The following is a 16,079-nucleotide window of genomic DNA, read 5'->3' on the forward strand; positions in this document are numbered from 1 at the left end:
AATTCAATTGCAGCCTTAACTGGATTGTGTTATGCTTTATCACATTGACTGCTGAGACTTCAGAAGACAGTTGTCTGATTCACATGGGTTTGAGCTAAAATTATAGGTCAAATTGTGACTTTTAGTGCTGCTAATGCTATTTGAATTTCTAACTATTTTTACTGAGCTTATGGTCTGCCAGGGAAATGACAAATTTCTGTTAAGGATGCGTAGGCTAAATTAAGCTAAATATCCTTGTATGTGGTTGCATCTCTTATTACTTACACTGAAATTCTAACTTCTTTTGAATTTACTGGGAAAAAACTCAAAAATTTATTTCAGCATTTGTGATCTTTCTTCTTTTTCTATGTTTCCAATACCACGAGACACTCATGCTTATGAGATTTTTGTTCCTTGAGTTTCTAAATAGAGCAAGTGTACAAAATACAGTCCTGGAGAAAGAAAGCATATCCTTAATGTGCATTAATATTGGAATGCCTTGTTTACACAAGAGGTGATAATAGCTGTTTACCATGATGGGCTTTGGGTAGAGTACCAAGGTTCTTTTTTTTTAAACTGGAGAAGCCTCTTAACTTTTCATGAGTTAGTCAACAAAACTTTACTAGACTCTTCCTGAGGAGAGTTGAAGGCAGCATTGCTCTTTGGGGCTATTTAAAGACTGAAGAGCACATTCATTGTATTGTAGAAACAATAATAAAGTTCTTGAAATTGCTATTAAAAGGAATAATGATAATTTAAGTTGTAAAAAACATTGCAGAAGACTAAATTCATTAATTGAGGTGATTCTCAATAAGGAGTTGACTGACTGGAGGGGGAATTAATTAGCCAGGATTTCTAGGTGAAGGTAACTTTTGATGTCAGCTTGTGGAAGGAATGTTTTTCAAACTGAGACCACAGACAATTTTTGAAAGACAATGAGAGCTGAAGATATGTGGGACATTGGAGGCCACATGGACTTGGAACAGGTACTGCTTGTGGCTCTTGTACTTAGCCAAGTACCCATATGCTCATAAAATATGTGGCTCCTAAGAGTAGGTTTAAAAACAAATTAGCCTCTATTTAAGCACTGATTACTGACTTAATTAATTTACCTAATTTCAAACACAAATTCCATGTGAGTGATTATTTTAATATATTTCAGATACTTTAAGCACCCAAAACATGAATAAATATTATTGGAAATTGTATGACTAAACTCTTTCCAAACACCAACAGTATGGGCTGAATTAATTTCATTAATTGCATTTTATACCTTCCCAGGCATACACATATACTCACATGACTTCTAATAGAGTAATTAATTAGAGTAGTGTGTGTGTGTGTGTGTGTGTGTGTGTGTGTGTGTATGTGTATGCATGCATGCATGTGATCCTTAGAATTGTAGATAAAACACTGAGTTCTCAGAACAGCCTAGTGTTTTTGTTTTGAGCATTGGAGTCTTAGTCGATTTTTTTCCATATTAATAACTCCAGTCACCAGCTGCCAGTCAAATTCAATTTCTGGTTAAGTTTCATATATGTTATTGAAAAGTAACTTATTTTCTAAAATGACTGGGCTCCAGTGGCTTATGCCTGTAATCCTAGCTACTCAGGAGGCTGAGATCTGTTGTGGTTCAAAGCCAGCCTGGGCACTAAAGTCTGTGAGATTCTTATCTCCAGTTAACCACTAGAAAACCGAAAGTGGCTCTGTGTCTCAAGGGGTAGGGCGGTATCTTTGATCTGAAGAGCTCAGTGACAGTAGTGCCAAGGCCCAGAGTTCAAGCCCCAAGACTAACCAAAAAAAAAAAAAGCCTTCTTTACCTGCTTTTAAAGTAAATTTTCTTTGTACTCAGATGTCTCAGAAACAGATGTGAACTTCGTAAAAAGGTTGCTTAGGGAGCATTACTCATGTTTTAGCATAGCTATGTGTTGTGATGCCCTAGTCTGTTATCTACTTTGTCTAGAAGTATTCAACTATTACGTTTCTGTGTTAAAACCTACTATATATATGTATATATATATATACACACATCTGTATATCCTATTTATTATTTTATATTACATTTGCCACTTTCCCTTTATAATAAATTTCTTTTTGAAGCAACGATAAACTCATAGTCTTCCATAATGTGTTCTACTGGACCACAGATTTATTTTTCTTGATTATGATCCAATAATCACTGTCAGCAGGATTCTTTTGCTAGAGTCCTATGTCTTAGCGTTCACCTTGATGTTTTTGAAAGGTTTGTATTTTTCCGATAATATTTGTTGTTTCCCAGATCTCCCCTGATCTCCCGGCCTGCTTTATGTCCTGTGAACTAGAAACTGTTAACTTTTAGTGTTCCTTTTACTTAGAAGAAGCTTATAGCATAGACCAAAATCTGCGCCTGCCCTAGGGATGAACATGAAAGTTAATAATGGATAAACAAAAATATTACTATATATTGGCTAGAGATGGCTCTATCTATCTATCTATCTATCTATCTATCTATCTATCTATCTATCTATCTATCTTTAGTTGTTGTTGCTGTTGTTGTTGTTCGTTGGACTTGAACTCTGGGCCAGGGCTCTGTCCCTGAGCTCTTCAGCGCAAAGCTATTACCCTACCCCTAAGTCACAGAGACACTTCCCATTTTCTAGTGGTTAATTGGAGATAGAGTCTCAAGGACTTTAGTGCCAGGGCTGTCTATGAACCACGATCCTCAGATCTTAGCCTCCTATTAGCTAGGATTACAGGCGTGAGTCACCACACCTGGCTTCCTTCTATATTTTTAAAAAATAATTTGACATGCCATGTTTCTGTCTTGGATTTTTATATGAAGTTATATTTCTTTTCTTTTTTTTTTAACCAAGAGTTAATTTATACCAAGTATAAGCATTTTGTCCTTTTTTCCTGGAGGAAAAAAGGAGACAAATCATGTTTGAGAAAGGGAAGAGTTTATTTAGGTTGCCAGCAGATTGATAGAAGGATTCACAGAGAAGCAATGGGTAGTATGCTAGTATGTAAGCTATACCAGCAGAGACCAGGTGCCCACTCTTTTCTTCCTGCACACTGGGTATACCAATAATGTTATTTTAAGAATTGCCAGAAAATGCATCTTTCTACAAGGAACCAGCACTACTCGTCCTTCTCATTGTTGGATGTTTATCTGAATCAAACCTCTCATTTTTTCTGCTGAGGATGAGGAAAGTGAATGGCCAGACAAGCTACAAAGGTCAACAGGTCCTCATTTTTCAGATCCTTAAGAAGGCCCTGGATTCTGCTTTCTTTTCTGCTTGTAGTTAACAGACATGATCAGATCACATTTACATAGTTTTCCCCAAATAGTGGAAACTGGGAACATTTCCAGAACAGCTTCTTTGCCCTCTGTGGAAAATTCAAGTATAGATTACTTACCTGGATGAAGATGCATGCTAATACCAGTGCTGTTCACACATACCTCGCTGACTAGAGAGCAGAATAAATTGTGTATCAACTTAATTATGTGGAGAATTTGTTCATGAGCTTTAGCATAGTGATGGAGTTAGGGTATGCCATGGGCTCTCAGTATATAGCCATATGGTCACAGTGATGTCATTAATTCTTTTCTCTGAGATTCAATACTCTATGGGAAATTTGGGAAGTGGTATATGCTGCAGTTTTCTTTAGGAATGCTTTCTTCAAATATCAAACTGCTTCAAACAACTTCAGTAAAATGTATGTTTGTTTTCTATTGCTGTGTGATGTAGTATCACAACCACATTGGCTTACTGTTTCACAGTTTGGGTAGGTTAGGGGCTTGACATCATTGGTCTCTTGCTTGAGCTGTCAACTGGCTGAAATCAGGATCCTATCCGGGATTGTAGTTCTCATATGAGACTCAAGATCCTCTTAGCAGATTCCTGGTTGGTAGCAGCACTTTTTCTTATGTAAGCAAGATCATGTTCTCCATTTTCCTGTAAATTGTCAGGCAAAGATCTGCCTATGCCATGTGGCTGGGTACACAGTTCATTGTGTAGATGTTTTATTTCTTCCAGGAAAGCCTGATCACATCTCTTTGACTTCTATTTCTGCCACTAGCTATAGAAAATTCACCAAGTTATATCGGGCCCACCCAAGTCATTTCTCATTTATCTTATGACCTAACTACAAAAAATAGTACATCCCATTATAAACACATTCAAAAGGTGGAGATTATTCTTAGGCAAAAGAGGTGTATTAGGTATAATTTTAGAAGTTTTTCTATCAAAATAGAAAATTATAACAGTTTTTGCAAGATACAATTTTATTGTTATTATTAAGGAATTATACCGAGAGGTTATTATTAAACCATTATATGGAGGAGTTACCATTTCATAAGTCAGGTAATGAGTGTAATTCTTTTTGTGGTCATTACTGGACTTTACTTTCCTCTAGTTTTCCCCTCTGTTCCCTGCCCAGAAGTTGCCGAGTTCATTTTGCATATGCTGAATACCATGACTGCATTTGTTCACCTTTCCTCCATTTCTGTGATCCTTTTTTGCTTCTGCAAAACAAGGAAAAATTTTTTTTTGTCATTTGTGGAACTTGAATCTGTGCCTAGGCATTGTTCCTGAGCTCTTCAGCTCAAGGCTATTGCTTTGCCTCTTGAGCCAAGCGTCACTTTCAGTTTTCTGGTGGTTAATATGAGATAAGAGTTTTACAGGCTTTGGTGCCTAGGCTGGCTTTGAACCACTATCCTCAGATCTTAGCCTCTAGGGTAGCTAGGATTACAAGCATAAGCCACCTCACCTGGCTTAAATCAAGGGCATTTTAAAACCCATGTTTTCATTTCCTGGAATTTGTTTCGATAAAATAGTATTTTAAATGTTCAGAAGAGTTATGCTTTTGTGTTTCTCCCCTAAGAGTATCCTCCTTTAGTCTTGCTGTGTATGTCCTATATAAGTTATCATATCTAATTTAATTTTAGATCTAACTTCCATATATGAGAGAAAATGTGGACCATTTGTCTCTCAGAGCTTAGCTTACTTCACTTAACATGATTTATTCTAGGTCCATCCGTTTCCTGTAAATCACATCATATCATACTTTCTAATGGAATAAAATTCCATTGTGTCTAAGTACCATAGTTTTTGGATCTACTCCTCTACTCATCTATTGTAGGGCATTGGACTGTTCCCATCACTTGATAGTTGTGAATAGTGCAGCATTGAACATGAATGTGCAAGTGTCTTAATTGTATCCTTGCTTGTAACAATCTGGTAGATGCCCAAGAGTGGTATGGCTGGGTCATAAGGAAATTGTTTAGTTTTTTGAGGAATCTCCAGATCACTATCCAGAGTGGATGTACATTACCACCAGCAGTGCAGTAAGGTTCCTTTTCTCCACATCTCTGCCAGCATTTATTGTGTGTGAATGCTGATATTGACCAATCTAACGGGGATGAGATGGAATCTCATAGTTGTTTTGATCTGCATTTCCTTTATAAACATTTCCTCATGTGTTTATTTGCCATCCTTCTTTATCTGAGAAGTCTTTCCTTCGCTCATTTATTGTGGGTTTTAGGGATTAGTTTCATGAAGCTCCTTGTATATTTTTGATATTAGGCCTTTGCCAGATGTATTGCTTGTAAAGATCTTCTCCCAGTCTGTTGGCTGTCTTTGTAGGTTAGTAACTATGTCCTTTCCTGAGCAGAAACGTTTTTATTTTGATGCAATCCCATTTGTCAAGTCTCTCTCCTATTTTCTGTTCCCTCGTTTCTCCTACTCCATCTTGCAGTAGTTTGTGAATTTCAGGTCTGACTTTGAGGTCTTCAATTCACTTGAAGTTGATATTGGTGCATAGTGATAGACAAAGTTTTAGTTTTAGTTGTCTGTGTATGGATGTCCAGTTTTCCCAACACAATTATTGAAGAGTCTTTTTTACCCACCATGTGTTTTGGCTTCTTGTCAAATGTTATGTAACTATAAGCTGATGGTTTTAGTGCTGGTCTTCTAGTCTTTTCCTTTGATCATTTGGTCTTCTTTTGAGCCAATATGAAGCTGACAGCAGCCTTTAAAATACATGTTTATCACTGGCTCAAGGTTTGTACTTTTTTGATAATAATTTCCATGTAGTTGATTTTAGCTTTTTTAGTAAAAGGTGAAAGATTTGTACGATCTGAAGAGAAACCAGAGTATTGGCTTTAGCTCTTTTAGAATGAAAAAAAAATTACCACAATTACTTACTAGAATGAATGATCATTGAAATTTAATAATTTAGCAAACCCTGGTCACTAAGTAAAGCACTGTAGGAAAAAAGGTGACATAATGTAGAAATATAGTTTGCACGGAAGCTAGGAAAGAGGATATTGAGTCTTATGTATTCTGCAGGTGGCCTACAGACTTGGCCTGTAGCATGGTACTCTGAATGAAAACTACTATGGCATATCAACATATTTTACAATTGATAGATATTGGAACTACTTAGGAAGAAAAAAGTTTGCAAATATAGATCATGGTATTTCTATAAAAGTATAGAATTTTCAAGAAATTTATTTGGCATTTTTATGTTATAAAATGATTTTTTTCTTAAATATTGTCTGGTTTTCCAAAATCAATAGTATATATGAGGTGGAAGTTTCAAGTTAAAAAATACACAACCACACACACACACACACACACACACACACACACGTCTTTTTCTCTTTTTTGAGAGGATAATTATTACTGGGTTGGTTAGTTTTCTGACTGACAAAATATATATGAAGACTTAGATGTAGTACCAATTTATGTGGGCTTATGGTTTCAGAGATTTCAGTGTATGGTCAGTTTGGTCTTGGTCATTTGTTTTGGCCCTCTGCCAAGACAGAACATCATGGTGGGAAACACATTGGTGGAGCAAATCTGTGGCTATAAAGCAAAGTGACAGAAGAAGGACACACCTCCAGTGAATACAGCTCTTCTCACTAGGCCCCCACCTCACATTGGAAGGGGATGGCAGAGGACCAGGCCTTTACCATGGGCCATACAGGGACATTTTAAAATCCAGACTCTAGCTTTACATAAAGAACAAGCTAGAGAACTAGAATTCTTCAGGCTTAAGAATCTCTAGAGGATGTGCATCAAGGACTCAAACATAAAGTAAAAAATAGGAGCAAAAGTCAGAGCCTAAAAAAATGAGTGGAGCAGGCTAAGTAGAAACAGACTAGATATCATGAAGTAAGACAGGTCTAATGGAGTAAGGCAAAAGTTTGAAATGAAGATCACTCCATGTTTTTAGTTTGTTTAAAATTTTATTTTATTGTTGGTGTGATGAATAGAGTGGTTGCAGTTACATTCATCAGGTATTGGGTACATTACCTCTTGAACATTGTTACCCCTTCCCATGTTTTTTTCCTACTTTCCCTCTTACTACCCCCTTCAACTTATCTACTCAGTGTTTTTAATGATAGTACTATTCCCCTTTATCTGTCAGCTTTAGAACTGAAAAGACAAAGCACAAATATCTTTCTTTAATGTCTCTAACCCCTAGAGACATTATTCCAATCAAAGTATTATTAATCTAAGTATTATGATTCCAATGTGGAAGTGTACTCGGGGCATTTCTCTTTCTGTTTAGATGTAAGTCTTAAAAATTTTTTTTTGCCAGTCCTGGGCCTTGAACTCAGGGCCTGGGCACTGTCCTTAGGCTTTTTCACTTGAGCTACAGCACCATTTCTGGCTTTTTTTTATGTAGGTAGTACCGAGGAATTGTATCTGGGTCTTTGTGCATTCTAGGCAAGCACTGTACCACTAGGCTAACCTCCTGGCCTAGATTAAGTCTTTTAAACAAAACAGTATCATTTTCTAGCGTGGGGTGACTGCTTTTGTGATCACCCATCAATAACTGTCCATTTGATGCAGCCCAACAGTTTTTAAAAACTAAAATTAATGCTTCAGAAGTCTACATTTAGAATAAGATGATAAAATATATGTGTAATGGGTCCAAAATCTATATGTTTGCTAATAGTATACTGTGAGCTTCCTGTTTAAAGGATAGTAATTTAGTCTTTTATAAATACTGTAATAAAGCATATTTAATAATGATTATTGATAGCTTTCCTAGTGGTATTTCCTGAGCTTCTTGGATATTTCCTAAAGCTGAAATGAGCCCCTTTATCTAAAATGTCAGCATGGTTAATGATATTTGTGTTTCTTTCAGTGTGAAATTCTGAATTTAGGTATCTTTTATTTTTCTAGATATGTGTCACAAAGATGTCTACACGGAACTGCCAGGGAATGGACTCAGTGATCAAACATCTGGATACAATTCCTGAGGATAAAAAAGTCAGAGTTCAGAGGACACAGAGCACTTTTGACCCATTTGAGAAACCAGCTAATCAAGTAAAAAGGGTGCATTCTGAGAACAATGCTTGCATTAATTTTAAGTCCTCTTCCGCTGGCAAAGAATCGCCTAAAGTTAGACGGCATTCCAGCCCCAGCTCGGTGAGTGAAGTCCCTTTTATTTATTACTGGGGAAACAGAAGGGCTAGCCTTCTTATAATAGTAACTTACTGTGTGAGAAGATGGCAGGTGCTGTTATGAGTTTTTATGCATTTTCTCCCAGGGTGGTTAAATGTCTTGAAAAAACAGAGAGAGGAAAGGAAAGTGAGCAAAATAGATGTGGAGACTTGACATGTAAGCAACCAGCAAGGAAATTAATGAGTCAATTTATGTTTGGAATAATTCTTTCTCCCTTGGTTTTAGTCAGAATGATTTATAACGAAAGCTCCTTTGCATTTCAGACTCTTGAAGAGGTACTTGAACTTTCACTGTGTTTGTGAACAGTTTTGAAATTGGCAAACTCACATTTTTTTTCAGTGTTGACATTTAATAAAAGGGTTACATGATATTTGCCAGATAGAAGGTGCATTAATTCACATACATTGGTACCCTTTCACATCACAGTTTTGCAGTTTATTTCCAATGGTAGTATTCTGAAACTTAAGATGTTGACATTGAATTTGATCTTCCTAGAGAAATTCCTTACTCTAAATCAAGCCATTCTTTTCTTTTGACATTGGAAGTCTTAATTTGGGCCATGGTAACAGAATAGCAGAGATTGGGTGATTTTACAACAGAAGTTTTTTTCTCACTGCTGGAAATTCCAAGGTGAAGTTTATTGAAAATGGAATATCTATTGTCTGGTAAGGGAATTCTTCCATTATTTTCATGTGGAAGATAGAAAATAGATTATTGGATGCATAGATAGAGGAATAGATAAAAGATGATGTTTTTCATGTCTCATAAGGACAGGGATTCTGTTCAGGAGAACTCTACCTTCATGACATAATTACCTTTCAGAAAACCCCCTCCGTATACTGTTAGTTTAGGGATTGTTTTCCACATGAGTTTTGGGAGCACAGATATTCACTTTGTAAAAGAGTGCACAGTGATTTCTGAATGTTTGTTGGCAGATCTGGCTTGGACTTAACACTATAAAAATATCTTTTTTAACTTTTACTATTTTACTTTGTGAGAAGAGATACTAGTGTTTGAACTTATGGCATCATATTTAATAGGCAGGGTATGCTACCATTTGAGCCTTGCCACTAAATTAAGTTTGTTTGTTTGTTTTTGGATTTAATCTACACTAAAGATGAGGGGTGGGGGTAGGGGGAGGGAAATGGGGACCAAGACATGTGAAAGGGTATCAATGTGTGGGAATTAATGCACCATCTATCTGGCAAATATCATGTAACCCTTCTATTAATTACAATAAAAAATATATGAAAAAAAGAACCTTTTGACTTGCATTAGGAGTTCAAAAGGTAAAAGGAGATTTGGTTATTTTGCTGTGAAACACATTCCATTTCCAAATTTTAAGTTTTAAATTTTATGGGGCAAAAACTAAGAAACTAAGCATGAGATATTCTCTCTCTCTCTCCCTTTTTAGAGAGAGAGAGAGAGAGAGAGAGAGAGAGAGAGAGAGAGAGAGAGAGAGAGAGAGAGAGAGAGAGAGAGAGAGAGGGGAGGGACACGAGGGACACGAGGGACACGAGGGGAGGGATTCTTATTCTTTCCATTGAGGAATAATATTTAGAAGCCACTATGTGGGTCTAAGTGTTCTTATTACTGCTGGAAGTCATATAGTTGTACAAGTCATTGGATGGGTCATATTATAAATGGTAGCTATAGTATTTTGATCTTCATATTAAAACTTTACTAATGCTTTAGTTAAAAAACACTGTAAAGAAAATTGAGGCTCATCTGTCTGATGTGTTTAAATTTTTCTTTTTAAAGTTAAGTTTTATTGTACTCGTATTTGAAATTAATTTAAAAGATAAAATAATGAAGGATACTGGGAAGATACTAGTGGCATATAGTTAGAGAAGATAGTCTAATAAAATCAAAGCCAGTGGATACTATCTCTAATAATGGCAGACAACAAAGTATCTCTAGAACATATAATGGGAGTGAACAAACAAACTACAGTCAGTTTAAAGAAGTAGTATTGGAAAATGTGAGAGATCAAGCTTAGATAAGACTCTGGGTGCATGACTCCTGTAGAAACTTGAGAATCCTCAACTGCCTTCAGATACATAGTGGCAGATCTATGGTTGTTCTTAGGATGCTAGTGGAAATTTGGAAGAGACCTGGATGGCTCTTGTGTGTGAGTGAATATGTTTAGACTCTGAAAAGACCAATGGTATTGAGAGAATAGTGGCTACTCTTCTGGAACATCTCAGAAATGACTATAGAAGCTCTTTCCTGCTTTGAACAGTAAATGTTGGAGTAAATTCTCTCACAGGGCATGTTCTGCAGGCCCTGAAAAGACAAGATCTAGACAGAAGTCTGGGGAGAAAACAGACATTAGATACAATTAGTGACTTACGGGATAGGACAATAAAAGAACACATAGATGAATTTTTCTATAATGTTTCTGTTTCAAGGTGTGTTTTCCTTTTTATCTTGAAATAATTTATGTGCAGCTTTTTGATTAATAGTGAGCTATGAAAATTTCCTGGTTGTAATGGTATTCATTTTCTCATTGTTAATATAATTAGTATAATTTTATTTACAAGTGGAGTCCTAATCCAAATCATTAATTATCAGTTTCCCACCACCTACCTCACCAAGCTGCATTTGCACTTCTTCATTATTCTTGATTAATCTCCAAGAGTTTAGCCAGGAGCTTTTCTGTTTACCATCACTAGCTTCTAGGGGTTTTTGCTTCTCTGGGTTACTAGTTATCTTGTTCTTGTTTTATTTACCCTCCTTTCCCTTTTTTTGTGAGTCATGGAGCTTGAACTCTGGCCCTGGGCGCTGTCCCTGAGCTCTTCAGTTCAAGGTTAGCATTCTACCGCTTGAGCCACGGTGCCACTTCTGGTTTTCTGGTGGTTAATTGGAGTAAGAGTCTCTCAGATTTTCGTGCCTGAGCTGGCTCTGAACCATGATCCTCAGATCTCAGCCCCCTGAGTAGCTAGGATTACAGTTGTGAGCCACCGCAGCCGCCTCTTACCATTTTTTGGCAGCACATTTTCCAGTATTTTTCTTTACATGAATGTCTAATGTTTTTCCTATTTTGGGTAGTCTGGCTGGGCATATGATCTACTATAGAAAAGTAATTCCTATCAACTCCATATGTATCAAAGACCTTGGGATAAAAACAGATACCCTAAATATTTTACGGAAATAGGAGACACACTTGGAAACTTTCTTAATAAAGGCCCAGAAACACATCAAATTAAAGAAAGTTTGGACAAATGGGACTGGCATTAAACTGCAGAGCTTCTGTATGGCATAGGACATAGCAAGTAAGTTAAATAGAAAGTCCACAAAGTAGGAGAAGATCTTCACTGACCATACAACAGACAAAGGCCTCATATCTAAAACATATCAACAGCTAAAAAAATTGAATCTCTCAAAATTAAATCCTCAAAGAAACAACATTCCAATTAAAAGGTGGGCTAAAGCCTTAAAGAGAGACTTCTCTGAAGAGGAAATAAGAATGGCCGAAAACATGAAGAAATGCTCGACATGCAAATTAAAACAACTTTGAGTTTACACCTTACCCCAGTTAGAATGGCCATTATCAAAACTTTTTTGTTGTTGTTTTTGTTGTTGGAAACTCTAGACCATTCTCATTCCCAGTTCTTTCCTTCATGATTATCTACTTCCTTTGTTTGTGGTATCTCTTGGGAGTTTAGTGTTATTCTTGGTTGGAACTATATCTTGCTAATAAACACATTTTTTCAGTGTTTTATTTGTACCAGTATTGGGGCTTAAACTTAGGACTTTCAAATATTGGTTGGCTTTTTTTTTTCTTGCTGCCGGATATTACTGTACCATTTAAGTTCTGATTTTTTTTTTTGGTTAAGTGGACATAAGAGTTTTGAGGATTTATCTGGCTGAGAAATGTAGTGATTAGGTCTCTGTATCTTAAGTAGCTCTTATTACAGCTAATGCCCAGCTTTGTCTTTTCAATTTCAAAATTTATTTCTTTTGCCCTCAGCAAATATTATTTTATCATTTATTTAATTTCAACAAGCTTTTAATATTTTACTAAAATTCTTTTTAATGAAATAAATCATATATAATCTCATGTTTCTATGGATTTTAATTTTTGATTGAGAAAATTTGGAAGCCATATTTTTTTTTTTTCATTGTGGGGCTTGAACTCTAGGCCTAGGTATTGTCCCTGAGCTCTTCAGCTTAAGGATACCACCCTACCCCTGGAGCCCCAGCACCACTTCCAGTTTCTAGTGGTTAATTGGAGATAAGAGTCTCAAGGACTTTCGTGCCCGGGCTGGCTTTGAACCTTGATCCTCAGACCTCAGCCGCCAGAGTAGCTAGAACTATAGGCGTGAGCCACCCTGCCCAGCTGTAAAACATATTTTCTTTCATATATTCTTAAAAATATCTCTTTTTCCCTTCAGTTCCTTATTTTTATTTGTTTCGGTCTCTGACTCACCTGCTCATATTTTGGGGTCTAGATTATACTAGTTGGATAACAATATTGGCTCTTAATTCATATTTTGTTCGAATTCAGGTTTCGGCAGTTGCAACAGGATCTTATGTGAATTACATTATTTCCCATGTTTTGTATTTCACACTTTTTTATCAGGCTAGGACTAGAACTAATGCCATGTTTTATTATAGGACTTAAATATAGTTACTATGTATGAAGTAAACCTGGTTCCGGGTAAGCCTTACAATATGTATTAGTAGTTGTTATTGTACAAACAATGAACTAGAGTTACTGAGATGCATAATGACACATTGCAAACTGTTCAGCTGGAGCATTATCCTCACCTTTCCTTATTAACAAATAGGATCTTTCCTTTTGAATTATTCTTATTTTTTGTTCATTTGATGAGAAGGATTTTGTTATTGATCTCTTTAAAGACTTTGCCTATTTAAAGATTTTGCCTTTGGTTTCCTTATTTATATGTAATTACAAGTCCTGTTACTTCCTCTATACTTAAAATGGGAAACTTTATAAGAAACTCTCAAAGATTAGACTATCTTTTGGACATGGCTTAGTATTTAAGGCATTTTGTAGAGAAGGGTAATATTTAATTATTTTTTTGTTTATTTCTTGACAGTCCTGGGCTTGAGATCAGGGCCTAAGCACTGTCCATGGACTTTCACAAGGCTAGAGCGTCCTCAAAATTTCTGGCTTTTTTTTTTCTATGCATGTGGTATCGAGGAATCCAACCCTGGTCTTCTTGCAAACTAGGCAAGCACTCCATCACTAGGCCAAACTCTTGGCCCTCAAAGTAATTTTTAATTTGTTTTTGAAGCTGGCACCATTGATCCGTCAATTACAGTTTATTTCTGCAATGTCTGCATATCAGTTTCACAGGCAAATATCTGTGTGTTATCCACCAAATGTGACATAATATTAACTTTCTGCTCTTGCAATGTTTATAGAATGCCTTTGAAGAATGACAGTTAATGCGTATAAGTTTACTAGCTAATATCTTTTCTTATTTTTTCTTTCAAGTAAGTGGGAAATTGCTTTTATAACAAGAAAATTCTTCTTGTGGTTAAACTTCCACAATTCATTTTTTAAAAATAGTTTGGGCTATGTCTTAAGCTAAATAAATTTATACACACATATGTATATGTATATGTATATGTATGTGACAGATTGTGGAATATACAGCACATAACTTTTAGGAAATTATTTTTACTTTTTTTAGAAGAGGAAATTTTGGGCTTTATTCTTTTACCAATTTTGCATGTTTGTGTTTTGTACATGCTCTAAATGTGTATTAGCAACTTATTGCCTGATAGGAATTAAAAGATAATTTTCTACAGCTACTTAAAAAAAAAAGAAATTGGATTCATTCTTTAAGGAGCACAAAACCAAACACAGACCTCTCATTCTGATTTTAAATAATTTAGAGTGGAACTGTGAACACAATATTTTCCCCATTGAAGATCATTTTATACTGAAGTTTAATATAGTTTTTTAAAATTTCTGTTTCAAACTTGGGCTCAGGAGGGTGATGGTAAAGTGTGACATTCGCAAGCTGTTTCCTCGAGATGAAAAATGCATGAGAACAGAACCCACACAGGACTAGTCAGGCAATGTGGAGTGTAATTTTCCATTAAGGTTTACTTGATTCAACTTAATATATGGTTTGGGTCATCCGAGTTTCTTGAAGTAGAAGAATATGAGTGATACTAAATTATTAGAATGCTTAGAAACTCACAGAATTAGCATATCACACTGAAACTCATTGATTCCTAGAAAAACATCTCATAATGTTTCAACTCTTCTTCTCTTCCTTCCCCTATTTTCTACACTAAAACTTGAAATCCTCTGTTTAATCTCATTTATTGGCTAAATTGTGTATTTCCCAAATTCCTATATTGAAATTCCAGACTTCAACACTTAAGAATGCATCCATATTCAGAGTGAAGGACTTTAAAGAGATGATTAAGATAAATGAGGTCAGTGGGATAGGACCTTAATTCAATGTGACTGATTCCCTGTAAAGAAGAAAGAAAGAAATGGATAAAGAGACTTTGAGGAGAGACCATGTGAGGATATAGAGAGAAGGTTGTTCTTTAAAGATATAAGAGAAAGGGTGCAGGAGAAACGAGACCTATTTCTTTCTTGACCTTGGACTTGTAGCTTCAAGAACTATGAGAAAACAATTGCTTTGTTGTGAAAACCTATAGCATTTTGGCAACTTTAGCTAGTGTGTGTGTGTGTGTGTGTGTGTGTGTGTGTGTATGTGATACGTTCTTAAAATACTGCTAATGCTTTTGCTACTGTTGTCTCTGGGATAAGAATGGATTAAGTAGATGGGTTTTGCTTTGAGGAAAAGCTTAATTGAAAGTTGATGTATGTATGGTCTCTGACTAATTGGTCTTTCTGCTGCAGTTTGTATTTATATATTTATATTAGTGTTACACAGCTCTAGCAATTGTGATTTTAGAAGGCAACAGTCCTGTTTTTGTTTTATATTTCATTAAAAATTAGCAACCGGGGTCTGGAGTCTGGCCTAGTGGTACAGTGCTTGCCTAGCATGCATGAAGACCTGAGTTCCATTCCAGGATACCACATACATAGAGAAAACCGGAAGTGGTGCTGTGGCACAAGTGGTAGAACTCTAGTCTTGAGAAAGTCCAAGGACAGTGCTCCAGCCCTCATTTCAAGCCCAGGACTGGCAAAAAAAAAATAGCAACAAGTTAAGCACCCATGGCTCATGCTTATAATCCTAACTACTCAGAAGGCTGAGAACTAAGGATCAAGATTTGAAGCCAGTCCTGGCAGTAAAATCTATAAGACATTGTTCTCCAATTAACAACCACAAATACATAAGAGGAGCTGTGATTCAAGTGGTAAAGTACTAACATTGAGCAAGAAAAACACAAACACACATACACACACCCCTCCCCCCCACACCCACATACACACAGAAAAGAAAATCCCAGGGATAGCACCTAGGCTCAGAGTTCAAGCTCCAGTGTGTTCCCCCCACCAATATAAAAAAATAAGTAACAAAATCATGAAGTTTAGGGTGAAATTAAGTTTTCTTTCTGTGTTTATGCTGTAGGAAGGGTTGCTAGTCTCAGAATATGAATTTGGTAGCATTACTAATTAATACTTAAATTTTAGTAGACATTCTTTTTGGTAGAAATTCCTGTTATATTTTTGCTCTG

General features: G+C 36.1%; 1 protein-coding gene across 10 annotated transcripts in view; it reads left to right on the plus strand.

The window, feature by feature from the left end:
* Positions 1–16,079, plus strand: part of Cdk14 (cyclin dependent kinase 14) — a 468,058-nt gene that overhangs the window by 97,827 nt on the left and 354,152 nt on the right. For all 10 annotated transcript variants that reach the window (XR_016535529.1, XR_016535528.1, XR_016535530.1 and 7 more), the window contains one exon: positions 8,157–8,402. Coding sequence is in view for 5 of the 10 variants with exons in the window: in XM_090333066.1 (XP_090189192.1) it covers positions 8,157–8,402 (246 nt within the window). In the remaining 5 variants the exon portion in view is untranslated. The remainder of the gene's footprint in view (positions 1–8,156; positions 8,403–16,079) is intronic.

Source organism: Megascapheus bottae, chromosome 5, assembly GCF_031878675.1.
Source record: "Megascapheus bottae isolate mThoBot1 chromosome 5, mThoBot2.hap1, whole genome shotgun sequence".
Taxonomy (NCBI): Eukaryota; Metazoa; Chordata; class Mammalia; order Rodentia; family Geomyidae; genus Megascapheus; species Megascapheus bottae.